This window comes from Cervus canadensis, chromosome 22 (assembly GCF_019320065.1).
Source record: "Cervus canadensis isolate Bull #8, Minnesota chromosome 22, ASM1932006v1, whole genome shotgun sequence".
NCBI classification, from domain to species: Eukaryota; Metazoa; Chordata; class Mammalia; order Artiodactyla; family Cervidae; genus Cervus; species Cervus canadensis.
In genome coordinates, this window is record NC_057407.1 from 10,691,770 (window position 1) to 10,717,524 (window position 25,755).

The window sequence follows — 25,755 nt, forward strand, 5'->3', positions numbered from 1 at the left end:
CCGCAGACAGTCAACATCAAGCAAGATTCTGGGCCTCAGGGCCAAACCCGACAAACCCCACTGGCACCCACGGAGCTGTGCTCAAATGGGAGATTCAAACGGAGGCAGCTACAATTCTGCTGATGGGGAGCACGCGGGGGAGCACGGGGTTCTCCCTTTCTAGGGACAGGAGAGGGGAGGGGCTCAGCAGACTTGGGGCTGGAGGGATGGGGCCCCTGGGTCTGCCTGCAGGGCTGGTGAAGGAAGCCGCCCCGGTGACAAGGCATCTGGGGGCGGTAAGTGGGAGTGGCCTGTTCCGAGCTGTGGGAAGCTCCCCATGGACTCCAGCTCAGCTCTAAGCCCATGGGCACCTGTATCCTCCCCGCTACCCTGGGGCAGGGAGCCCATCAGCAGATCCCAGCCCCAGGCTGGAAGGGCTGCTCCCCTCTCACCAGGAGGCCCAGACCCTTGAAACGAGGCTCCTGCCCACTGCCCCTGACCAGCCACAACTCTCTCATCTGTGGGCCGTGCACAAGGCTGTGCTCTCCACAGGGGTCGCTTGGTCCAGCAGCCCAGGGCGCGGACACACAGGGGTGTGAGGACACACATCCACAAGCGACTGGCATCTTGCCCTCCATGTAGGGCTGCTGCCGAGAACAGTATCAGGCAGAGTGACTTGGTGGGGGGGGATGTGCGTGGTACATGGGGACATGGCGTGTGTGTGTATGTGTGTGTATGTGAGCCTGTGAGCGCCTCACCCACAACTGAGATTTCTCGGTTTCACTAATTAATCGGTTAAGTAGTTCTCGCCTGCTCGGGTGACAGAGCTTGCGGCACCTGCCTCCTCGCAGTCCCACCCTGGCCTGTAAACGTTCCTGTTCACATCTGCTCACAGAGCACACAGAACTGTGCACTCAACACATACACACGCGTGTACACGCGTGCCAGGCCACACATCCCAGCCAGTACACACGCACGTGGGATCACATACTCTCACAGGCACACACATGAACGTGTGTGCCCAGTCCCGCCCCCACATGCAGACGCGGCCACTCCCGTCCACAGACTCACACACTCCCCTGCTCCTGCTCCCGCTGGAGCACCCGCGCACACACAGGTGCACGTGTTCTCGTTTACGCGTGCACAGACATTCCCACATGCAGTGTCACACTCCTCTCGTCTCTCCTCCCCCTGCGATCAGCCACATGCCACCTCACAAAGTCTCCGCAGGTCAGAGATTGTCTCTCAGTGAGTCACGGGACCAATAATCAATCTCCAGGGGCAAGTTGCCTTCTAGGTTTGTTGCTTTGTGTTCAGGTGGAATCCTGGGAGGCCTGGGCAGGGGCCTGGCCTGCTGGGCATGGTCTCTGTGCCCCATGTGATGGGAAGACTGGACTGGGTCCACGAGAGGTCCCTGGCAGCCCCTCCTCCTGTATGCACCCGAAGGACACAAGAGCGGACAGGAGATGGGAGCAGCACTGATCTGGAGGGCCTCCTTGGGGAGGGAGCTGTGGGCTGGGTTTAAAAATCGGGGAGAGGCCTGGAGGGAAGAGGGGTGAGTGGGGAGAGCCGAAAGTGCAGTAGGAGGAGGAAACTGAGGAGGCCAGTGGGGGTGGTGAGGTCACATGGATGGCTGGAGGCCTGAAGGCTCCCTGCTTCTCCTGCCAGGCCTTCCAGTCACTCTAGGAAGAGCCCAGCCGCCCTGACTCCAGCCTGAGGTCCGGGGTGCCAGCATACTGTGCAGCCAGCTCTTCTCTGGGGCCCTTCTCCACAGCTCCCACACCCTCTATGCCCTCACAAAGAGCCATCAGTGACCCTCTATGTGACAGGACCAAACTTGGCAGACCCCAGCAAGTCTAGTCCACTCAGGGCATCTGACACACAAGCTTTACGTTTCTGATGCCCTGGGCCATGGTTCCCCTAAGTGAGCTGGATGGTCCCCACAGTCCTGTGGGACAGATCAGAGCCCCGACCTCTCCCTTTGCGGTCCTCAGATGCCTGCCCCTGTAGCAAACCGGACACTGGAGAGCTCCCAGCTGAGCGTAACTCCAAATGGATCACGTACATGCGTGTTTGTATATGGCAGGCATGTGTGTATATGTGCACCCCATGTGTGTGCACAGCCTGCTCCTCCACCCAGACCGCACATCCTCTCAAGTGGGGCCCCAGCCCCCAACTTCATATCCTGAAGCTAGAGTGAAAAAGCCCTAGTGTCAGTCACTTGGTTCCCTGATTCATGGGAACCCACAGATGGACAAGGAGGGAGCCTGACGAGTCTGCCCAGGATCCGGATCCACCTCTGTCTTCATTACCCCACCACCGCCAAGGAGCCAGCTGGCTTCCAGGGCTGAGAGAGAGGTCTAGGAAAGACGGAGAGTTTGGGGCTCGGCAACCTTCTCCAGACACCAGATCTCTGCTCACAAGGAGAGGGGAGCCATGCTCAGAGAAGGTGGGAGGAGGCCAGGCTGAGCCTCCGTCTCCTGCCTGGTCGTGGTAAACGCTGCTCATGTTGCCCCTGGGGCCGGCTGTGGTTTGTCAGAACCAATTACTTCTCTGCCTCTGCCAAATGCTTGGGGCTCCATGAATCTCAGGCGAGTGTCCTCGTGGCTGCCACTGATCCAGCGATGGATGGGGGTGGAGGACGGGGGCGGGGATGCAGATCAGGTCAGCCATCCCCAGGGGCCCAGCATGGAAACCCATTTGGTCCTCTACTCCATCTCCCATCCAGATGAGCCCCCAGCTCTGGACATGCAGCCCCGTCACTCTCGAGAGATGGATGCAGAGACCAAGGGAGACGTAAACAGGCTCTGGTCTCCTCAATAAACTGCAAGCACTTAGTCCCCACTCAGTCCCCAAATGTTCTGCTGCTAGGCCAGCCCCCCTGGGGGCCCCAGAAGAGAGGCAAGGTGTTTACCAGAACTCTTGCCATGGTGGGGTTGGGATTTGCCCATGCCACATGGCTTGTGGGATCTTAGCTCCCCAACCAGGGACTGAACGCAGGCCCCCAGCACTGAAAGTGCTGAGTGCTAACCACTTGACTGTCAGGAAATGCTTTAAACAACCCAGATTCCCAGCATGGAAGGATTGAATGGCGTCCACTTCAGGGAATGGACCAGGACCGGAAGTCACAGGTTCTCAGCTTCCCTAGAAAGCGGCGCTGTCCACCTGGTGAGGTTCTGACCATGCCTCTGAGATCATCTCTTTCTTAAACCAAGGAACCTCAGGCTAAGAGCTGCCACCCTCAAGAACCTAGAGCTTGGTGGCTTCCTACCACCCTGACTCTAAAGCCAGTCCAGCCCCATGCCCTTCTCTGAGCCCACACGGCCTGGGAGGACAAGCTGGCACCTGGGTGACTGATCTGAGAAACAGACTCACGGGCCTCTTCTGGGTGAAAGGGCCCTTCCTTTCTCTTCACCAGTTTCCTCCCCAGGCACTTCTGCAGCTGCCGCCTTCCCTGGCCCACTGGCCCTGTTTCTCCAATCTCTGGTGGCCTCTGTGCCTCTCCCAGCAAGAGCCCTCAAAGATGTCATGGTCAGAAGGTGCTACAGACTGAATGTGTCCCGTCCCCCAATCCCTATGTGGAGACCTAACCCCCACTGTGACAGTAGTTAGAGGTGGGCCTCTTGGGAGGTGGTCAGGTCATAAGGGTGGAGCAGTGCCCTTATAAAGGAAACCCACCATGTGACGACATAGCGAGAAGACAGCTATCAATGAAACAGGAAGTGGCTCTCACCAAACACCAAATCTGTGGATATCTGGATCTTGAACTGCCCAGCTTCTAGAAACATGAGAAATTTCTGTTGTTGAAAAGTCACCTAGTCTACAGTATTCTGTTATAGCTGCCCAAACAGGACTAAGAAGGCAGGGAAGAGGAAACCGATTTCCAAATTCCTGGGCTTCAACAAGCAAAGGTGACAGCCTGCATACCTGAATTTTCTAAAACCATAACTAAGTCCTGGAAGGGCAGGCAATTGATGCTGGAGTGGGCACAGAGACACCCCCACATTTGCAGGGCTCTGTCTGCAGCCTTTCCTTGCCCCTGCTCCCTTGAGATCCTCAATCTCCCCTGAGGACAGGGGTGCTTGGATCCCCATTTCACAGATGGAGGAATCAAGGCTCAGGAACACATGCACCAGGTCCCACAGTACAAGGACGCCCAGCCCTGTCACCCCTCCCCACTTCATTCTTTCCTCCACCACCCGCCGTTCCGTGCTGCCCCAGGCACAGGCTCCAGGTTCAAATTTCAGTTCTGCCACTTACAAGCTGTACCTCAGAAAATAACGGCTCCGGCTTCCCTGGTGGTTCCGTGGTAAAGAATCCGCATGTCAATGCCGGAGACACAAGTTCGATCCCTGATCTGGGAAGATCCCACACGCCATGGAGCAACTAAGCCCATGCGCCACATTACTGAGACTGTGCTCTAGGGCCTGGGAGCCGCAACTACTGAAGCCCTTACACCCTAACATCTGTGCTCTACGAGAGAAGACACCGCAATGAGAAACCCGTGCGCTAGAGAGCAGCCCCCCTCACTGCAACGAGAGAAAAGCCTACGCAGCAATGAAGACCCAGCACAGCCAAAAACAAACAAACAAACAAACAAAAGCAGAAGATGACACAGCTCTTCTCTCCTGCCCTGAGCTGTTCTCCATCCTCTGGGAGCTAACCTCGGATGTGGCCCCACAGTGACATCTTGGCACAAAGTAGAAGCTGGTGGCTCCTTCTCCAGTGGCGTATATCACTAGGTGTGGGTCTGCCTATCCTACCCAGAGACGCCGCTCCCACAGACCTGTCCCCTCCATATCCACAGCCTCCACTGGAACCTGGGCAGCAGCTCCTTGCTGAGACTCTCCTAGGACCCTGAGGCCTCTGAGCAGGGCTCCCTGCCTGCCCTGCAGGACTCCAGGAGCAAGGGGTTCTGAATTGACCAGAGATATGAGCACCCACACACGCCCCTCGGGGACCTTCCTATCACTGCATCCTCCACCTGCTCTGAGAGATTCTTCCAACCTAACACCATCACACTCCACGGAGGAGGAGGGCCTGGGAGGGGCAGAGGGGCTGAGAAAGACACAGGTCCTGGCCCAGTTCAGCAGCCCCAGAGGCGCCATCGGCGTGGTGGTGGCTCCAGGCAGCGGGTACCCATGGAAGGCACGGCCAACATGAGCCAGTGCCCCTGGGTCGGGTGTCCTGGGACAGTCCGCCCCCAATACTGACTTCCCCCATGCCCCCTCTCCGGTGGCGGGGCATACAGAAGGGGTGCAGGAGATACAAGCCAGTCAGCTGACTGTCAGGCAGGAACTCCTGCCACAGATGAATTGGCTTTTGAAAAGCTTCTCAAAAATGGAATTTTCTCCTTCAGGCAACCATGGAGTATGTGGGGAGGGGGCGAGCAGGAGAGCAACCACCATCCCCTCCCACCCTGTATCTCTCCACATAGTGCTCAGGAGGGGGCATCCCCAGACCACAGAGTGGGGAGACGGTGCCAGAAGAGGCCAACCTCAGGGCAGGACCCGGGAAGGAAAAGAGGTGGGGAGCAGGCTGGGCTGGGGGACCAAGAGGGGATCCAGGAAGGGCTTCGGCCAGGCTCCCCTGGATCTGCCTCCATAGATCCAATTATGCTCCAGCGGCAGCCTCACCACGTCTCAGACGCCCTCCCAGGAGCCCCCACCCCCCCTCAGCCCCATGCATCCCCGCTGGGTGCCAAGCAAGAGGACCATATGGAGGGAATAATAAGACAATTAACTTTCCATTAAAGAATAATATATGTGGGTTTTTAGAGAGGCGAGCGGCAGCAATCCCTACCCAGCGGCATATTTCACACACGTGCCCCCCACCATCCCCACCCTCACGTGCCCCACGTCCGGATCATCTGCACAGGGAGATGAGAGGGCGCCGCTGGGCCTCAGTGGGAGGTGGCTGGAGCAGGGGTGGGGGGCCGTAAGGGGAGAAGCAACCGTGGAGACCCTGGATGGTGGTTCTGCAGCTTCCCGTAACCTTGGGGAAGGGGTGTCACGGGCCTGGGTGGGGCTCCCCCAGCGCTGCTCTCCTGATGGAGCACGTGAGCCGGGACTGCCGTGTGTGTCCTGCCTGAGTGTGGGGCCACCTGGCCAAGAAGCTGAGGCCTGCCTCTTGAGGCCAGTGGAACCACAGTGCTGCGACTGAAGGACTAAGGGGAGGTCTGGGGATCACAACCACCGGTGCTCCCCTTTTCTGGCCCTCCCAGGGCTGCTTCTGTCCCTGGCACCTTCCTCCACCCCCAGCTTCCTGCATCCTCGTCTGCTGCAGCCCCTCCAGGGTTCTGAGCCCCTCTGGCACTCCTGGACACGGCTGGTCCCACCTGAGCTGCCCAGAGAGGGCCTCCTAACCCAAATGGGGGCCAAACACAGCCCTGGCCAGCACCCCCTGAGCCAGCGTGTGAGGGTGCCTGTGTTTCGGGAATTGGTGGTACTAGGTGGGGGTGGGGGTGAGGGTGGAGGAACAAGGAGAAGCCTGTTTCAAGGGCACCTGCAGAGGGCCCTGTTGCTGCCTCCCTGAGCCCCTCAGAAAAGGGGTCCTCGGTGTGGCCAGACTTCGGTCCTTGCCTCGAGCCAGCTCCAGATGTGGCACTCCGCAAATATTAATTACACATTCCCAGGGAGCACTGAGCAGACGCAGTGTGGGGATGGCCAGGGGCAGACAAGATGGGCTGGGACTACAACACTGTCACTGGCTCAGAAATCCCATTTCTGGCTACCCGCAGGAGTGAGGACACATGAAGAGCATTTGGTTCACCACGACGGTCCAGAGAAGCCCAGCTGTGGGGAGAGGAGCCAGAGTCTTGGGGTCTCGCCCTCTGTGGATACAGCGAAGCCGTCCAGGACAGGGGCCACACCAGCCTGCATCTCTGCCTCGATACTCCTCACTACCACCCGCACCATCCAGGGCTACCAAGTCAGGGCTCCAGGGCGGGACTGGGGGGTAAAGATAGTCAGCCACACCTTGGTTTCCCTGCAAGTGACTAGCAGCACACAGTTGGGCTAAGGCCGTCATGGGGGCTGAAGCAGAGCGGGGCGTGAGCAGGGCTGTAAGCCATTTCTGCCCTGACGGGACATGTGGGGGTTGACAGGACTGAGAAAGGCTCCCATAGGTCCAGACTTGGCCTGTGGTCCCCAGACATGGCGAGCCCAGGTCTCTGCTGCCAGACCAGCTCCAGCCAGGCAGCCTTTCCTCACCCCGACACCCACCCCAGACAGAACATTTTCTCATTGCCTTCTGCAGAGACCCTCCACGCAGATGTAACCCGAGTCAGGAATCCATCCCAGGGCGGGTGCGCCGGATGAACCCCTGGTTCTTCCCCCATCTGACTACAATCTGTCCTGCTTTGCTTTCCCACCAGGTCCCCAGAGTTGTTCCCTTTCTACCCTGGACACTCAGGCAGAGGGGGATGGGTCCCTGGCTGTACCCATCAGATTGACCTGGGCTTCAGAGTGGGGAGACAGGCCATCTCCACGTGGTCCACCGTGCACCCCCAGGCACCTCATGAATTATTCATCCTGATCAGCCTCATTATGAAAATGAGCTCAGAGCCCCAGCATATGTGCTCTCTGCTATCCCTCCCCCCACAGGATGACAATACAGTGCTGATGGGGAGCGCAGAGAAGGGGCTCAGGAGACCGCACTCAGCCTCTAGAGGCCCTGGAGGGGGTGGACTGCAGTAGTGTCCACACTTCCATGGCCTGTTCACGGCAGGTGTAGGCCAGGGCTGGGAGGTGGGGCTGGGTTTTCCCAATGGGGCATGGCTCAGGAGCCCCAGGCCACAGTCAGAGCTCCTATTGTGTGCTGGCCCTGAGGCTTGGTGAGGTGAAGAAATGGGAGAGGGTCTTTGCAGATACCCCCCACACTCCACCAAGGTTTGCCATGGTGTCCAACCTATAAATGGGCCACGGTCTGTACCCAGCCACGCCCTTGTGGGGTTGTTCTCAGGTCAGGAGGAGGAAAGTGCCAAGACAAGGAAACTGCTCCTAAATGCCACTGTCTGCAGTTTCTGGACTCTTGCAGCTGCCAGCTCTGTGGCACCCAGCTCCTGGGGGTGGGGCTGCCTCCAGGACTGGGGCTGGTGGAGAGGGCAGCCAAGTTGGAGAAGAAAGTCAAGGATCACCCCAACGGCAAGGTGTCTGGGGGTGGCTCAGGAAGGCAGGGAGAGGGGTGGCCCCAATGGGGATGGAAGCCACAGGCTTGGCAGAGGTGGCACCAGGGTCCACGGAGCATCATGGCTGGGTCAGAGCTTCAGTGTGAGCATCCTCCTGACCCTCTGAGCCGGGCACGGGCCGGGCACACGGGCCCTCTCATGTCCACTTGAAGGAGAGCCGTGGTGGCTTAGTCAGGGCTGTGGGTGGGTTGTGGGGGTGGTGGTGGGGGGACTGCTCCTCCTGCTCTCATAGGGCTGTCTTTTTCTTCTAGATCTCGTCACCTGCTCCCCTACTGCCCACCTCACAAGAGTGTCCTGTGCCAAGGAGGAGCCCCAGAGCTGTCAGCAGGAAATAAGAGGGTGGGGAAGCAGGTGAGAGAAGACGGGAGCAGGACAGAGAGCCACTGAAGAGCTGGCAGGCGCCGACAGGCAGAGGCTTGCCAGAAGGAGCCTGGAATGCCAGGTCAGCACTTCTCCGCCTGGCCACAGCCTCACCGAGCCTGGCCCAGCTTCCTTCTTTCCTGGCTCATCCTGCCCACCCCAAGAAGGGAGGCCTAGCTAGACAGGAAGCAGCGCCCTGGAACAGGGGTCAGGAGCCCGGCATTTGAGCCCCAATTCTGCCATACCCCACTGCGTGACCCCTGGGAAGGTGGGGGTGGGCGAAGATGTGCTCATTGATGGAAGTGTGTAGAATTGCTCGACTCCCGGCAGAAAGGAAGGGAACAGCACATCCTAGGAATGACAATGATCAGTGAGGAAAATTTAAATCTGGTTTCCAGAAAAGGAACATATCTGTGTCAGCCTGTCCACTCCCATTCTCACCGCCTCATTCCAGCCAGATCTCCCAGCCACGCCATGGACCAAGAATGAGGATTAGAGAGGGTCTAAGACCTGCCGAGGAGCACACAGTGGGTTTGCTGAGCGGGACTCCATCTCTGGTCTGCACCACCCAGGAAGCTCAATGGTTCAGATAGACCCGTGTCTCCGGCCTGAAACATGTACACTATTTCCCCAATAGCAAACTTTTACGGTCTGAGCTGCCCATGACTATAAAATAAGCAATATACTTGAGCTGAGGATTGGAAGCACGGAAGATTTCTTGGCTGGAAGCGCATGGGGTCCATCTCATGTCCTGATATGAAGCTTGGAAAGGCACACGACACACATTCCAGGGAGCTCTCGTGTCTTCATTAACCTACACAGCTGCACTTGGCAGGGCCCACTGAGAACCGACTAAGTGCTGGGCGCTCTTCCTGAGCAGAAACTGACTTCTGTTCCGGAACAACTTTTCCTACCGTGCCTTCTCTGGAAAGCTCTGCCGGCCTCCGAGCATGGCTGAGTCACTGAGAGTTCACAGGAAGAGAGTAGGATGGGGGTTACTGCAATTCCAGCCCAGCCACCAGGGAAGGGGGCGCTCAAGGAGGCCACCGGGGCTGGGGGGAAGGACACCTTGCAGGCTAATGGCTTAGGCCTCCAGACTCAGACTCCCCCTCCCAACTATGTTACCACCTCGATAGCCATCCCTGATCAGCCCCATCCTGTGCCAGAGGTCCCACACCCACAGCCGACATCAACACACCCATGTCCACTCCCACTTCCTGGGTACCGGCTACAAGCTGAGCATGGCGCCAGGCCTGAGGACAACACCCCATGAATGCTCCCTCTGCTGACCTGGGCCTGACCAAGAGGGACACAGGAATACAGTGGAGTATGTCATCACTGAGCCTGGGGCCTGGACCCTTGGCTGAACCTCCCAATGATAATTCCACTTAATCTGTTGTTCCCAAGCCAACCACTGGCAGGAAATACCTATTAATCTCCTGTTCAGTTCTGGTCACACTTCCCAGCCCAGGCAGCCAGCAAAGAACTCCTCAAGTCCAACACACACCTGGGAGCCCCACCCCGACCACTCCAAGAGCTCAGGTCTTTGAGACTCCGCATTTCCACATAAAGAGCGACAGTTCCGGAGCCCGTGGCCTGACAGCAACGCATTTTGCAGCCTTCTGGGGGTGACGGATGGTCTGCTCTTCACATCACTATTTCAAACATTAACATAATCTCCCAGGATGAATGTGGTTGCTCGCGCCTAATCAATCACCCACCCGCCCCTTGATCCCTCATCTCTCCAAGCACACGCTTGCCACTCATCTCCTGCTGCATGCAGCACCCTGAGCGGGCAGCACCGCTCTCCGGGGAGGTTAGGCCTGGCCACCCCACGTGTTTCGGGGACAGTGCCTCTGGCTTCCGTGCACAACTATGTCCCACTGGAGCCGCCAGGGCCTGGATCCCACCCCATATGCTGCCTCAAGCACAGACCTCACCCTCCTGAAAAGCCCGCCATCTCCCCATCAGAGCCGACTAGGTAAAACTCCAACACAGTGACCTGGAGAAGAGCAGATCAAGACCCAAAGGAGTCGATGTTTCTGCTTCCCCACCTGCTCCCAGAGGTCCCACATGTCCCATCACAGGGGTCCTCAACTGCGCCAAGCCTTCCTCACTCATTTCTGAAGCCCTTTCTCCATTTGCAGCTGGAAGAGGGTCCCTAAAGGGAAAGCCAGTGGCACCGGGCTTACCTCGCGGAGCTGCTGGACACCCCCAAAGATCCGCATCACACCGTCAATCTCCTGCTCCAGGCGCCGGGCCCAATGCTGCATCCTGTGTGCAGAGAGGATAGAAGTGTCAGGAGGACCCTCCTGCGGCTCGAGCAGCCCCGCCCCGGCCACCTGGGGGTGACCCACAGCAGCCGCCCCTTCAGAACCCAGTTTTCACTAGAGAAGAAACAGAGGCTGGGAACGACTCTTTCCCTTTGAAGTCTGGACCTGGTGGCCCAGGCTCTCCTCACGTACTGTCGGACGGCCAGGGAGGGGAGCAGATTAGAGTTTAAATGCAACTCAGGGAGTCCAGTGGCTCTGAGAAGCCTGCAGGGAGACTATTTTTCACCGTGAAGAGGCAGCCCTTGATGCTGCTGCTCTGAACCTGGGGACTCAGGACACCAGGGAGGAGGGGACGTGGGGGAGCCTGATGTCTGCTGCATCTCATAGCCTCCTGCCCCCAAGGCTGGGTGGCACTGAGGGAAGGGGAGGGCAGGCGAGCGAGAGTTGCTGCGTAGCCTGGGGCAGCTCCCTGCCCCTCGGGGCTTCCTCTAAACAGTGGATGTGGACGGCGTTCTCGCCTTTCCAGCAAAGTAGTAAACAGAGGCTCATCGCTGGATGCCCCGCACGAACCAGCCACCTGCAGGTCCGTTCAGACCAGCCCGCCCCTTCCTGGGGACCTGGCGAGCCCCACGAGCCCTCCACCTGAGCCCTAGCCTGGGCAGGTCTCCTCTGCACTGGAGCCACCCCGAGGTTGTTTTAATCCACCTGGGTCTCACTGTCTTCCTCCAGAAAGTGGGGATGATTTGAGGCCACCCTGTAGGGTCTAAGAAGCACACGTGAGAACTGCATGGGAATCTTTATGAGGGGACAGGTTGGACAGGCGGCCACAAGACCCCATATTCTCAGCCCACACTGGTGAACTGAGGTGGTAACCTGGGAGAGAGCTGGCCTGGAGTTTAACCTGTAACCCCGCTTCACGCAGTGGCAGATCAGGTGAGCAAAATCACACCAGCCCTGACCAAGGGCTGCTGGCCGGAAAAACAGTCTCCATATGGTTGAAAGTGTTTTCTGCTGTGACCAAGGTCTCCACCCTAATGCATCTGAAAGGCATCTCAACTTCCTGACCCCACCAGACACAGAACAAGGCCTTTCCAGGGAGGGCTCACAGGAGAATTCTCACAAAGACTGAAATATGCCCATGGGTTAAGCACATCCCAGGACGCCAGGTAAGGGTGGGGGGAAAGCCAGTCCCCCATCTCTGCAGGGGTACCCCAGGAGCCATGTGATCCAGGAGATGGAGTCTGGCCCCAATCCTGCCCTGGTCCTGCAGTCTCCCCTACCTCTGCCAGTGCTGCTGGGGGCCAGGGCTCTTACAGCTCTCTGGGTCAGAGAAGCTTGACTCTCTACCCCAGCCCCCTGCCCCACATCCCTGTGGCTGGGGGCTGGGCCCTTGCCATTGTGTGTGCCCGGGTCGGTTGGCATGGGAACTCAGATCAGGAGGCGGGCAGATCACTAATTGCAATTTGCCAAGCTGAATGTCAGGACTGTGATGGGAAAAAAAAAAAATCAACATCAAAAGAAAGAGGTATTAGCTTTAGCTTGTTGCTGGTTTAAGCCACAGCCTAATGCCCACCTCTGCTCCCCACTGCAGGGAAAAAATGAACACTGAGCGTGGGGGGGAGGCCAGGCTGCAGGCCTGGCTACGAAGGGTGATCAGGTCTTAACCGCCAGCTGGGGGAGGGCAAAGCGAGCAGAGAATGGACAGCCTGCCTGGCCCCCGGCTCCTGTCCACCACGCACTGATGGCTTGGCCCTGGCTGAGGATGGGCAGTGTGGCAGGTGGCTGTTTTATGCTCCTGAGACAGAGCCCGGGGTCGGGGGCTGGCTAATGTCGAGATGGGCTGCTGCACAGTCCTGTGGCCAGCTAGGCAGGTGGCACACGAATGGCTGAGGTCAAGGAACTGATCTCCAAGGGAACTGTTAGCTCTGCCCTGGGCCTGACCCTGACCTCAGCCACTCACTGGTCTAGGGGACAGAATGCCGATCACCATCTTCTTGAGACTAATAGGTACAAGGGCTCCCGTGAGGTACAAGGTGTGGGGCCAGCATGTCAATTCTCACAGAGAAGCAAATCCCCACTTCCCATCCCCACTTTACAGATGAGTAAACTGAGGCTCAGAGGCTTTAAAAGTGACCCACCCAAGCTCACCCACCCAGGAAGTGGTGAACCTGACCCAGGGGTGTGCCGGAGTTAGCAACAGCTGATAGTACGCACCTCCTCCCAACTCTGCATTAAGCGTCCTCACCTCAGGAGCTTGAAATTGTCGTAGTGGAAATACTCATAGCCCAGAAATCTGCAAAGGCTGCCAATCTCAGTTTTTTTTCCCCCAGAGAGTGAACTGTCAACATTTACCAGCACAGCACTGATATGACCCCAGGCTGTTGACTCTTTTCTAGTGTATCTATAGGTCTTTGGTGCTAGAATTTCACAGATAAGTAAAGAAAAATTAGTTGAAAGAGCAGACATGGATGCCAAGTTTTTATTTTGCTCAGACAACACACCGCTATTGTTACCATTATTATAATCACCATCATTTCATCAAAAAAGGCTATTTCAACACAAAAAAATTTTTTAAAGAACTAAATCTCAGAATAAAGTCCAATTCTTCCCAAGACACATCCATATCCACATCCACTCTCCCTCTCTCCCCCTCCCTCCGTCCCTCTCTCTCTCCTTCTCTCTCTCACACACACACACACAAATACACACGTCTTCCCACCATCCACCAACCCCCACCCCTGGCTGAGCAGCTCTAGACGCTGCTAGGGGCTGGCAGGGACTGGCCCAGCCATACCACATCAGAGCATGCACACCCTCCTGGGGTCGAGTGATGGCTCTGGCCCTTGGTTTGGCACAGTGGGTCTGCTGGGTAGACCCCAGCTGCACTGCCCATCATCACGATGCCATGGAAATCAAGATATTCTGATTCGTTACCTAAACCAAACCCAACTGGGAAGGCAACACATGTCCCAGAGTTTAAAAGAAAGTTGACAGATCACTGATTTCATCATCACAAAGATGTGATCTGGGGGCTCTAGGGTTTGGCTGGTGCCCCAGTGCTGGCTCCAAGGGTAACACGTGGGACCGAGGAGGCCAGGAGTCAATTGTGCACCTGCAGTGTTCCTGCCCAGAGGCCAGAGAAACCACCCAGCAAGCCAGGACTCACCCTGGCCAGGCACAGTCATACTTCAGCAGAAGGGGATGGGGGTTTTGGAAGGACGGGGGTGAGGGGCTTTGGAAGGACGGGGGAGACACTAGGACCCATGGCTCCAATGAGTCAAAGGCAAACTGACCAAATCCTGCCTGGGGTCCCAACGACCTGGACCCAAGTGCCCGGATATGCCACCTCCTCCCAGGCCAGACAGTGTAGCCAATGGGTCACCCTCCCAACACGACAGATCCACCTGCTGGCTCCCCACATCCCTGTGATTTTCCATGCTCTTCACTGAGATGACACTGCTCATCGCCAAGTGTCTCCAAGTGCCAAATTAGCACAACAGTGAGGAGAGAGAGCATCTGGGAGGAGGCACGTGCAGCCAGGAACTGCAGCCGGCAGGATGCCTGGGGTGGGTACGAGAGGCTGGGGACAGTCTCACACCACTATGTCCTCCGATGTGCCTGAACCTAGCGGGGTACAGGCACTGAGCCCCCATTTCACAAACAAGAAAACTGAGGCCCCTGGCAAGCAGCCCTCTTCTACAGAGAGAAGCCAGGCCCACCCGTCCTCCTGGCTCCATCAGCTCTGTCACCCCACCTGCCCAAGGACGATGCAGCCTCTGGGAAGCCTCAGGGAGAGGCTACCTCTGCCAGCTGTCTGTGTGAATGTGGAAAGTTCTTGCCCCTTGGAACCTCAGCTTTCTGGTCTGTAAACAGGGATGGCAATGATTAGCTGAATAGCTTTCAGGGCCAAATCCACAGGGCAACTTGGATGAGCCGTATTATTACTTGGCAGTCCCCTGTGGGCTAGAAGTTCATCAAATTCAGACCCCCTCTTCCCCACCCAGTGCTTAGGAAATCTTCCCTGCATGCCTGCTTGTGGGGAGGGGGCATGGAGGTAGGGTGCTAGGAATAGGGTTTCCCTAATAGCTCCCTGTAACCCCCTGATCCCCAGACTAAGAGAGGCAGGGTGCAGGCACAGGGCAAAGATGTGTGTGTCTGAGGGCTAGAGGGTTGAGGGCAATCCCAGCAGGAAGAAGACGACATTAGGTGCTGTGGCACTCTCTGGGTCTCAGTCTCCAAGGCATATTTCAGAACCAAGAGGAGTATGTGAGGGAAGAGGAGGTGTCATCATCAGGCAGGGGAGCAAAATCATCCATGTGTGGGGTGAGGAACTGAGGCTGAGGGCCTCTTTAGAAGACAGAACCATCGAGACCCCAGCTAGAAGGCTAGGGAGGCCCAGGTCAAACTACAGAGCACCCGGGGGGTGAGGGCGTCCAGTCCTGAGGCCAAGCTGCACAGGCTTGTCCAGAGGGAGAAGGGGGAGGGGAGCGGAGGGGAGGGGTGGGGGACGAGTCGGGGTGGGAGGGGAGGGATGGGAGGAGGAGGGGAAGGAGCGGAGAGGGAAGAGGGGAAGAGCCTGCCTGCAGATGCAGCAGCACAGTTTAAACTGTTGCCAGTTGTTAATTTTATACGTGAAGTTGTTGATCAGAATGTGATTTAATTGTACAGTATAATCCAGGCTTTTGGAATAAATTATGCAGAAAACTCATCTATAATTAAACAAATCAAAAAACCAGAGACAGGTGACACTACAGGTTCACCCTCAGAGGGCACGGCTAGGTGTGGGCGGCTGGACCCTGCAGAGGGACTAGAGGGAAGGCGGAGGGCTCCGTTCAAGAGTAGACAGGGGAAGGCCTGGGAGAGGCTAAGGCCCACCAGGGCTGAGGGTCTCTGGACCCCCAACTACCTCTGCCGGCTTTCTCACCACTCCCAAGGAGGCAATTCTTGCCACCAAAGTCCTGCTACAGACTGCCTCCACCAGGCAGGCTGCCTGGATAAACCCCATCCACTGGGGCCCTAACAGCAGTCTACGGCCCTCCCCGCTCAGCTCAAGGAGGGCAGTCACCGTGCAGCGGGGAGATGCTGAGGGTGGAAGAACAGGTGAGGCTGGAGGAGTGGAGGGCAGGGCTGGGCCAGGGCAGTGGGGGGTGTGGGGCAGCAGGCACAAGGGAGGCCGCTTGCTGTCGAGGGTATGTGAACCAAATTTGGCCGTGGTGGGGGCCCACAGGTCTCTGCTTCTCTCGTGACAGACTGGCCAATTATTCTCTTAGTTCTGGGGGAGGTAATGATTTAAAATACAGTGCTATTTAATTATTCTGATTATATTTCAGCTGGCTTGCCACCTCCCACCTTGGTGCCTTCGCAGTCTTCTGAAGGGGAAAGAAAACACAGGGCAGGAGCTGAGTGGTGGTCTGGGAGAGACAGAAGGAGAGACGGGAGGGATAGAGACATGAAAAGAGCTCACGAGAGCTGGGCCAGAGGGCCTGGGCGTTATGCTCACCCTGTCGCAGGGGAAGATGACTTATAACGGGGCAAGGAGGCCACTCCCCATTCCAGCCGGGAGAGGCCACCCCGAGCTCAGAGAACAGCAGTGGCCCCTGCTGAAAGAGGGCTTGGGACGTGGCCAGCCCTTCTGCTAGGCCACAACTCTGCTGCCAACAGCAGGAAGCTCCAGATTGCACCCCAGACTGTGGCATCTCCAGAGTCACTTCCCCCGAGGAGTCCTCCCAGACCACTCAGTGGATATCCCTGTCTACCTAGACTGAGCGCCCAGACTCAGCCCTGGCTCTTCCATGACCTTGGGCCAGATATGCCCTCTTAAGCCTCAGTTTTGCCATCTGGAAAATGGAGATAAAGCTCACCACTTGTCCACCACCCAGGACCGAACACAGAAGCAGGTGGGGACCGCTGCCCCACAGATGGGATGCTAACCATGATGCCTGCCCCCCAACACACATGCACACAGACTCATCCAGGCGGCAGGGCTGTCCTCCCCTCAGTCCAGTCCCCCTCCTCAGACCCACACTCATAAAGCGTGCGATGGCTGTGCCTCCTCCTTGGACTGGGGCTTCTGGGTGGGCCGCAGTCCCTCTTGCACTACCTAAGAGACCCCGCCTGACACAGGGGAGACGCCCAGGAAAAGGCAGGGCCTCTAAGATCAGAGCATCCTTCCTGCTTGTCCGCTCAGGAGAGAAGACTCTTGGGCCTCAACATCTTTTGGGGCTCAAAGTCCAGAGTAGGGCCCCTGACCTTGGTTGGATCACAGCCTCCGAAGAACAGAGGGCAAGTCTAGCCAAGGTCATTCACTCTCGAGAGGCCAAGTGGTCAGATCACTCCAGGCCTTTGAGGCCAGAGTGCCTGGAGGCATGGAGAGCAGTCAGCGCTGGCCTGGCACTGCACAAACCATGGGTGGGGGCCGCACGGGAGCCTGGGGAGACGGAAGCATGCCGGTTCAGCCAAGTCACATAGAATAAGGCTCCCCGGTTAGCCATCCACCTCTTCACAAGCAGGTAAGCTAAGATGCAGACTCAAAGGGACAGGCTCATCTTCAACAGATTTGACTCAGTTTAAGGGACTCCTAAGTGTGAGTAACATGGGGCCCCAGGAGCACTGTCCCCACCTCCACCCACCCATCCCATGCACACAGGGATGAAGGCACCCCACTTATCACAAGGGATCCTCAGAGATTCCCTGGTGCCGGGGAGGGGCTGGTGCTGCTGAAGCTCAAATTAGCCCAAATCCATCGGTCTCGACTATGTGTGTCTTGGGACCCTGCCCAAATACTGCTCCTTAATGAGGTTATTAATTACGGGCTGTCCCTTCCCTTTCTTCATCGGGGAGAAAGCCTTCCTTCCAGTTGGCTCTTGGCTGGGAGGCTGCAAGCCTGTGCCTCCCCACTTAGACTACCGGCGAACAGTCATTCACTTTAATTAGGGCGTCAGGTCCAGCCCAGTATTTATTCCTAATAGCCTGATGGGGGGAGGGGAGAAGGCCTGGAAGCAGGGGGCCGCAATCACCCAGGGCTGGGAGAGCCGGGCAGTCCACTTGGCTCAGAGAGGGATGAACAGTGTTCCAGGCTCACACAGCAAGGGGCCACAGCACTCTGCCTCACTCCCCGCCTTCAGCGCAGGACTGAGGACCCAGAGGGGCTCCTGCAGTCAGGGAGGACCACAAGGACTGGGACAAGCCAGCAACACTCAGGCTGAGAAGGAGAAGGAGGTTTCCCAGGGGAGATGAGGAGGCCAGCATGGAAGGCCCACCTGAGTCTCTGATGTGGTTAGCTGTGTGACCTTGGTGACATCCTTTCCCTTGTCTGGGCCTCAGTTAACTCATGTAGAAAGTGAACTGGAGCAACATAGTACTGTGTTGATACTGTCACACCGAGAGCCGCAGGGCTCCTGAGCAGCCCCTCAGCGGGACCTTCCTCTCCAGGCCTGGCCTGGGGTTACCAGCAGTGGGAGCAGTCCCTGCAGAACTAGGAGAGGGCCTAGCGGAGGCAGCAGGGAGCCAGGGAGACGAAGAAGGTGTGCGGCAGGAAGGGAACCATTGGTCTGCAGGACAGCGGGCAACTGAGGCTCAGACCCAGGCTGGTGGGCTCGGCCAGGGTAGGGAGCGGCCCCCAGGCTGAATCTCCCCCAGCCCCTGCCATGTGCCAGGTCCCGTCCTATGGGACACACCCGGCTCCGTGGTTTGAACCCTCCAGGTCTCAGTTTCCCTCTCTGCCCCAAGAGGGGTGGCCTGCGGCCTCCAGATGCCACTCAGGGATTTGTTTCCAAGGGGTCTGAGTGAGGTCTCCTGCCCGCCTCACCAGGCCTGAATTACCTTCACAGCAGTTAGATCATCATCCCCGGCCCTCAGAGGGGAAAGCTGAGGTACAGGGCAACTGCATGATGCACCCAAGGTCACACGGCTGATGAACACACACCTCTGCCCAGCTGCAGCATGGCCGGTCCACTTGGATGCATAATGGGCCTCTCAAACCGAATGGGTCCAAAACCCAGACCCTGCCCCTTCCTCTGAACCCTCTCCTCCCTCTCTCCATACCCCGATGCCAGCTCTTTGGTTCAGGCCCGAAGCCTCAGGGTGATCTGGAACCTGCTTTCTCTCGTACCCACATCCCATCTCAGCAAGACCCGTGGGCTCCACCTTCACAACCCTCCCACTGCCCTCCACCGCCCCGACCCCCCACCTGGCCTGGGCCACGGTCATTTCTTTCCAGGACAAGTGGTGGAATCACCAGTTCACTGGTCTTCAGCTTCTGCTCTTTGGGACCCCCGCTTCCCGCCAGCCCTCCCCGCCCAGGCTGTTCGCCTCCACACTCAGCCAGGGTGTCCTGCTGGAACAGTGTGCCTCCTTGGTCAACACTCAAAGCCCATCCAGGGGCTGAACTCACAATGGCCTCTCTGACCTCGCTTCTCAGGCCACACTGGCCTTCTCGTTGTGGCTTGAATACACTCCTGCAGTCCCTGCCCAGCCGCTGCACACGCTATTGCCTCGGCCTGGATCAGCCTCTTCTCAGAAGCCCTCAAGGCTCCCCTCTCACCTCGTTCGGGGAAGTCCACCGTGCCCCACCCTCCTGTTTTAAGTGGTACCCTCCCAGCAGCCACTGCTCTCCGGTGCCCTCCAGGGTTATTGTTTTAGCTAAAATTCCATCAGACCTCCTCTCTCTTGTTTACTGCGCTCTCTGCGCTGGGCTGGGAGCCCTAAGGGTGGAGGCCCCCGGTCTCCAGCCTGGAGGAACAGGCCCTCAGCCGAGCAAGCGTACCTCCCCAGCCGGCTCCGACCTCCCCGCCGTCCTGCCCAGCCCGCACACGGCGGCCACAGGAGCGGGCAGGTGGGGTGCGCAGCGCAGCCGGCGGAAGGGCTGGAAGTGCAGTGGCTGCCCCAGGGACAGCCCAGGAGGCCCTCCCTTTCCCCGGCTCCTCTCCGTATGAATTATTAAAGCTCATTTATGATGGGCCTGCCCAGGCCTGTGGCTTCCGTGCATAATTCATGGCTCTCCCAGAAAGGCCGGGTGCTGGCGCAGACACTTCTTCCAGGAAGCAAGCAACGTGCGGACAGATCCAGGGCTGTCCTCCCTCATCCCTGTCACCCTGTCGGCATCTCGGGCAGCCCAGGACCTTGGCCCTCCACCCACCCTCCTCCACCTGGGATTCTGGTTCCCAGGGCTGAAGTCCGCACACTTTGTGCAGACTCGCCCATCCCCCGCTCTGTGCCTCAGTTTCCATCTGTGGGCTGAAGGAGTTGCTGGTTTTCAAACCGCAGGGACTGCAGTTATCACCCACCTCCACTCCCCTGGGGAGGCCTATGGGCTCCCAAGGTACCGACACTTGGGTCATTGTCTGAATTTCCCAGCAGTCTAGAGCTGGGATGTAGCAGGGAGCAACAGGAGCTCACGAACTAGCTAAGGCCCCTCTAGAGCAAAACAGAAAATCCAGGCCAGGGATGCGGGGTATAGACAGTCACCCTGCCCAGGATCCACCGTCTGCTCCCCAGGCCCGGAGCCACCTGCCCCCCCCCCCCACTGACATGGATGGTGGGAATTTGGGGGTCTGCAGCACCTCCTTCTCCCCCCATCATGTTCCCCTAGGTAGTCAGGTACAAGGCAAAAGGGACCAGACCCATTTAACAACCTAGCAAACTGAGGTTCAGTGAGGCTGGCTCTTGGAGGCAGGGCTGGCATACTGACACTGCCAGGTGCAGTGATGGGAGAGACACACCCAAGCTTGTTCTCATTAGGCGGCCAGCAGTGTTGAGGTGCCTGTGGTCGTCACCAGAAGAGTCAGGGGGAACCTGGGAGCTTGAGATGTCTGCTCCTGCCCCACACGAGTAGCTGAAGCCTGATTGGAGGTGCAAGAGAGGACCTGTCCACGTGTCATCAACCACTCTGGCTGGATTCTGTGATTCACACATCCCATCTCCCCTCATGTACCTCCTCCCCACCCTCCAGCATGAGTCAAATCCTCTCTGAGCCACAAATAGCCGTCTTCCATTTATGTCCTGGACATGGCCTCCTGCCTTGAGGAGGATAGAAACCCCTCTCACAGTCTTCTATTCCTTCCCAGGGAAGACATTCCACCCCCCACCCCATGGAAGCTGGCAGGGCCCCATAGGACACACAGGTGCAAAAGAGGTGGAGCCAAGACCAGAAAAGAACTTAACTCATCACGGCCAGCTTTGTTCTCTGGTTTTGTGCCTCCTCTACCTGGCCAAGTCACCTCTGGTGGGAAGTCTTCCTGGATTTCTCTCCACCCACCTCTCAAACCCATAGTCCTTATTCCACTTTACTGACCCTTGCTTTAGGTTGGGGCTGCAGTCTGGTTCCCCTCACCAAGCTCCCTGAAGAACTTCCCTTGCAGGACAGCAAAGAAGAGTCTTCTGGAAATGCTTGGGGATACATTTCCCTGAACATCCTCCCATCACCAGACTGGTACCCGCCCCCTCCCCCCGCCCCCGCCTGCCCCATCCACCTCTCTCTACAGTCAGGGAGAGGCTGGAGGGCAGGGCAGGAAAAAGGCTTCTAATTTCAGTAGGCAGAGCACTGAGGGAAGAACTGATGATGCAAAGCACCTATCGTATGCTGGGGGCTCCATGTGTGAGCTCACCGAAGTCTCACAGCACCCCTGGCTAGGTGCTAACTGGTTCAAGCCCACTTCATGGACAATGACCAAGGCCACACAGGCAGTCTGTGCTCAACCAGAATTTGAGCCATGCAAAGGGTGGCTCCAGAGCCCAGGCTCTATTCCTAGGTAATCCAGCTTTCTTAGTCCCAAAGTGGGCTTCAGTGGCCAAGACTTAGGAAATAGGGTGCAGCTAAGGGCCACTCCTCATTCATGACCTTTTCCACTGTAGAGAAGGGGTCCATTCCAAATCAGGGCCAAGCAAGCCAAAGCTGGGCAATCAGAGAGCCCTTTCTTTTACCCCAACAAAGCCACCCTGCTGTAGGAATGACGTCTCAGCAACGCACAGCCCTAGTTCCCTCCAAGCCCTCCCACGACGGGGGAGATGCCCACTTCCTCTGGGATCTGCTCCTCACTAGTGAGCTCCGGGCTCCTCAGTGCAAGCCAAGCTGCCTGTAAATCAAATGCAAGTGCTCGTTTGCCTTTTCTCTCCACACTCTATGGTGAATCCGAAAGCAATGTAAATTCCCTCTGCGAGACACGGCGAGTAGGAGCCTTCAGGTGCCACCCTAGCGGCCCCACCTCCTCCTGAGAAGTCCCAGGATGGTGGCCACCCCAGGAGGAGCCACAGCCTGCTGAGCCTGTGTTGTCCTCAGAGCTGGCTTGACGAGCAGCAGATGGGCCAACTCAACAGGGCTTATCACAGACAAAATACTCTGGAGATGTTTCCAACCTTCTACAAATCCCTACTAGCTCCCTCACTCCCCGTTTATTCATTCATTCATTCATGTATACAGTTACTAAGCCAGGCTCCAGGTTGGACACGGGAAGGGACATAGTGGTGAGCAGGAGAGATGCAGGCTGGACCTTGGAATTCAACCAGAGAAGGCATCTGATCTGATCCAGACTCAGTACACGGAGGGAGGAGGAGTCCGGTGGGGGTGTGGAATGCACAGCAAGGGGTCTGACCCACCGAGGGCTCTGGCAGGTAAAGGCGGCATTGCAGAGCAGCAGGGCAGTTCAGACAGAGGGTGCAGCACGTACAAGGAAGGCTCAGCGGTGAGCTCGGCACGGGATGATGCCCTGTGATCACCACAGACTGACCACGGGCACCAAGCAGGCTGCTCCCACACTGATGCCTGCAGCACTCCGTCCTCAAGGACATGGTGAGCGCCTCCATGTGATGGATGGTGAAGGATGGAGAGCTCCCGACAGCGGGGAGAGGAGGAGAGCGGCCACAGTCAGCGGAAGGTAAACTAAGGGTTCAAAGAGCAGGGATCTCCGCTCGGTCCTCAGCACCCAGCCTGGGAGGCTCAGCCCCTCCAGGCCCTCTCCAGAGGCACACACGCATATCCAACTTTGACACCTCTCCATTTGGACCCCTAGTCCACATCTCAAATTCAGTGTGTCCAATACCTGCTGGTCCCTGGACTGACTCTTCCCCAGCCTCCTCCAGCTTACCTGGTGAAAACCGTCCTTCCAGCTGCTCAAGCCAGTCGCCTGACATCTCCTGACACCCCTTGTCCTTTCTCATACCCAGACAACTGGTAGTCTCACCACCACCACGGCCCCCACCCTGGTGCTCCTCTGCTCACATCTCTCCCGGGGCGCCCAGTTCAAAGTCATGCTAATTTAATGGCCCAGCCTGTCTGGGTCCCTGCTGCCCTCTGACCTCCCCTCCTCCCATTCTCCTCCTGCTCAACCACACCCCACCTCAGGGCCTTTGCACTGGCCATTCCTCTGCTTGGAACACTCTCCTCCCAGATACTCATGTGGTTCCCACTGTCCCGTCCTTACAGGTTTTCCTCATGTTTCAGTGAGGCCCACTCTGACCTGCCCGCTCTAGTTAACCCCTCTCCCAAATTCATCCTGTCCCTTCTCCACGGCATCTGCCACCTTCCAACACAGCATGTCCTCTGTCTACATCACCTCCCCAGAGTGTGGTCTGCCTGTCCTTGTCAGTGCCTGGTGCACGGCAGATGCTCACGCGCGTGGAGAGAATGAATGAACGGCAGGTTGTGGTGAGTGTCTGTGGAGGGAACAAATGTGCCCGCAGCGGGGGAGGCACCGTCTGGAAGAGGAGGAACCGAGGAGGAGTCTCAGGCAGGACCAAACCCATGGGCTGTCCAACAGCCATGCGGCGCCCCTGCACTGAGCTGTGATCACCTCTGCCCTGGCATTTGACCTGCTCTATGCTCACAATCACAGCTTCCCAGATGGCTCAGTGGTAAAGAATCTGCCTGCCAATGCAGGAAGACGCAGGTTCAATCCCTGGTCGGGAAGATCCCCTGGAGAAGGAAATGGGAACCCGTTCCAGTATTCTCGCCTGGGAAATCCCACGGACAGAGGAGCCACGCAACTGAGTGACTGAGTATGCATGCACGCGTGCTCACAATCATAAAATATAGAAAATAGGATCCATTTTAGAGATTAGAAAACTGAGGAACGAAATGACTCACAGTCACATATGGGGCTCACTTTATGACTCCCAGCTCCTCTGCTCCTTGACCCCCATCCCCTGGACCACACTTTCTAGCAAGCTGCAAGCAGATGGTGCAGTGAGGCCAACAAAGCCCACGGCTCTGGGTCCCTCTAGACGGCTCCGTGATGTCCCCACCCTTCTGCGTTTTAGAGTAATGGCCTCCTGCATACGCCAGCAGTCTGGAAATCACCTGTGAAATATATTTCCCCCAGCGCTGGCTCGGAAACCATGTAAATCACTCAGCTTAATGGCCTCTGGGATTGTTCCCCGCCACCCCTTCCAAGCCACTCTGTGCCAGGGAATGCGGGGCCGCAGGGCATGAGGCAGGCGGGGCCCTGGTCATGGGCTCCTACGAGGCAGCACACAGGGGTGGAGCAGCCTCAGGGAGCTCAGCAGCACGAGACGGATGGGGCCTGCCTGGAGCTTGCAGAACTGCGGCTGGATCCACATGGGCAAGCCTCTCCCCCACCCCTTGTCCTTGTTCCCCATCAGCACTTGCTCTCAGAGAAAGATGGGTCCTGGTACCCTCCCTGGGGCCCCCAGAGCTCTGACTCGGGGTGAGGCAGAGGCACCCAAGGCCTTAGGAATGGCTGGGGACCCTGAGAGGACCTGTCAGAATCCAGTCTGGAGCAGGAGCTCCACCCCACCTCCCCCAGCCCGCCAGGGGCTGCGTCTCATCACCCCTCGGATGCTTCCTAGTCCACCACTCATCTGTGGTTATCATTTGACCTCGCTTCCATTTCTTCCTCCCTGACGATCTCTCCCATGCACTGTGAGCAGACAGCTCAGGTTTGGGGAGGGGACTTAGGCGGGGCTGGGCCATCAGGAGGCGGGTCCTGAGACATGGGAGGGGCATGGAGCGGTCAGCAGTGCAGATGAGGCCTGAGAAAGTGTCAACACAGAGCGGCAGTCAGGAAGGGACAGGGCAGCCGACTGAGGCGGCCGGGTGATCGCCCTGAAACAGGATGCACACTCCGGCCACTGGCCACATGTACAGATACTTGTGAACAGCTGGCCTCACAGGTACCAGGGCCAGGAGACTCCCCAGAACCAGTACACCGGCCCCCACCCCCTTCCTCTGGAAGCCTCAGTTCTCCTTGCAGGCAGAGCAGGGCAGGGGGAGGGCTCCTGTGTTTACCTTCCTATCCCCTAAGGCCATGGCTTTCTCCCTTGGCTCATCTGTGGTGGCTCTGAAAAATGCTGATGCCCAGGCCCTATCCCACCCAATTAAATAACACAGCCCATGGAGTCCTGGACCTCACCTGCATCTCTCTCCCCCAGGAGGCAGTCCCCAAGCTGGGGCATCCCTTGTAAGAGAGCCACAGGAAGGTGCAAGGGGTGGCCTTTGTCCTGTCGCAACAACAAACCCAGCGCCACATGGGAGCCTGTCCCAAAACCTGTAAAAGCTGGTCCAGCTTAAATAGACATAAGCAGCTTGACCTGTAGACACCTGTGCTGGACTCTCAGTTCAGCGAATATTTTGTGAGCACTTGGTGTGTGCTAGCCTGAAGCTCTGGCCAACGACAGGTGGTTGTGACCCCCGCCCCCTCCAGGCATACAGCCTGGAAGGGGAGGCAGCAGGTCTGTTGCAGGAAAAGAATAGAGGAGACTTCAGGGGGGCCTAGGAAGCCCCTGACCTGCCCAGGGAAGTCAGGGGAGGCTTCATGAACTAGCGACTCCCAGTCAAGCACTAGGGGACAGGCAGAGGCCAGCCAGACCATAGGTGGGGTCCTGCTTGGGGCTGGCAGGGCCCTGTGCAGCCCACCCAACCTCTCTCAGGCTTACTCCATGTTCAGTTCATAAGAAGTGCTTGTTAAGCCTCCATGGAAGGCGAAGACTGCTGCCCTGGTGCTG

At 57.8% G+C, this 25,755-nt stretch overlaps 1 protein-coding gene across 4 annotated transcripts in view; it reads right to left on the bottom strand.

Annotated features, from left to right (window-relative positions):
- CACNA2D2 (calcium voltage-gated channel auxiliary subunit alpha2delta 2) overlaps positions 1 to 25,755 on the bottom strand; it is a 140,595-nt gene that overhangs the window by 103,912 nt on the left and 10,928 nt on the right. For all 4 annotated transcript variants that reach the window (XM_043442440.1, XM_043442438.1, XM_043442439.1 and 1 more), the window contains exon 2: positions 10,720 to 10,801. In XM_043442440.1, coding sequence (XP_043298375.1) covers positions 10,720 to 10,801 — 82 coding nt within the window. The remainder of the gene's footprint in view (positions 1 to 10,719; positions 10,802 to 25,755) is intronic.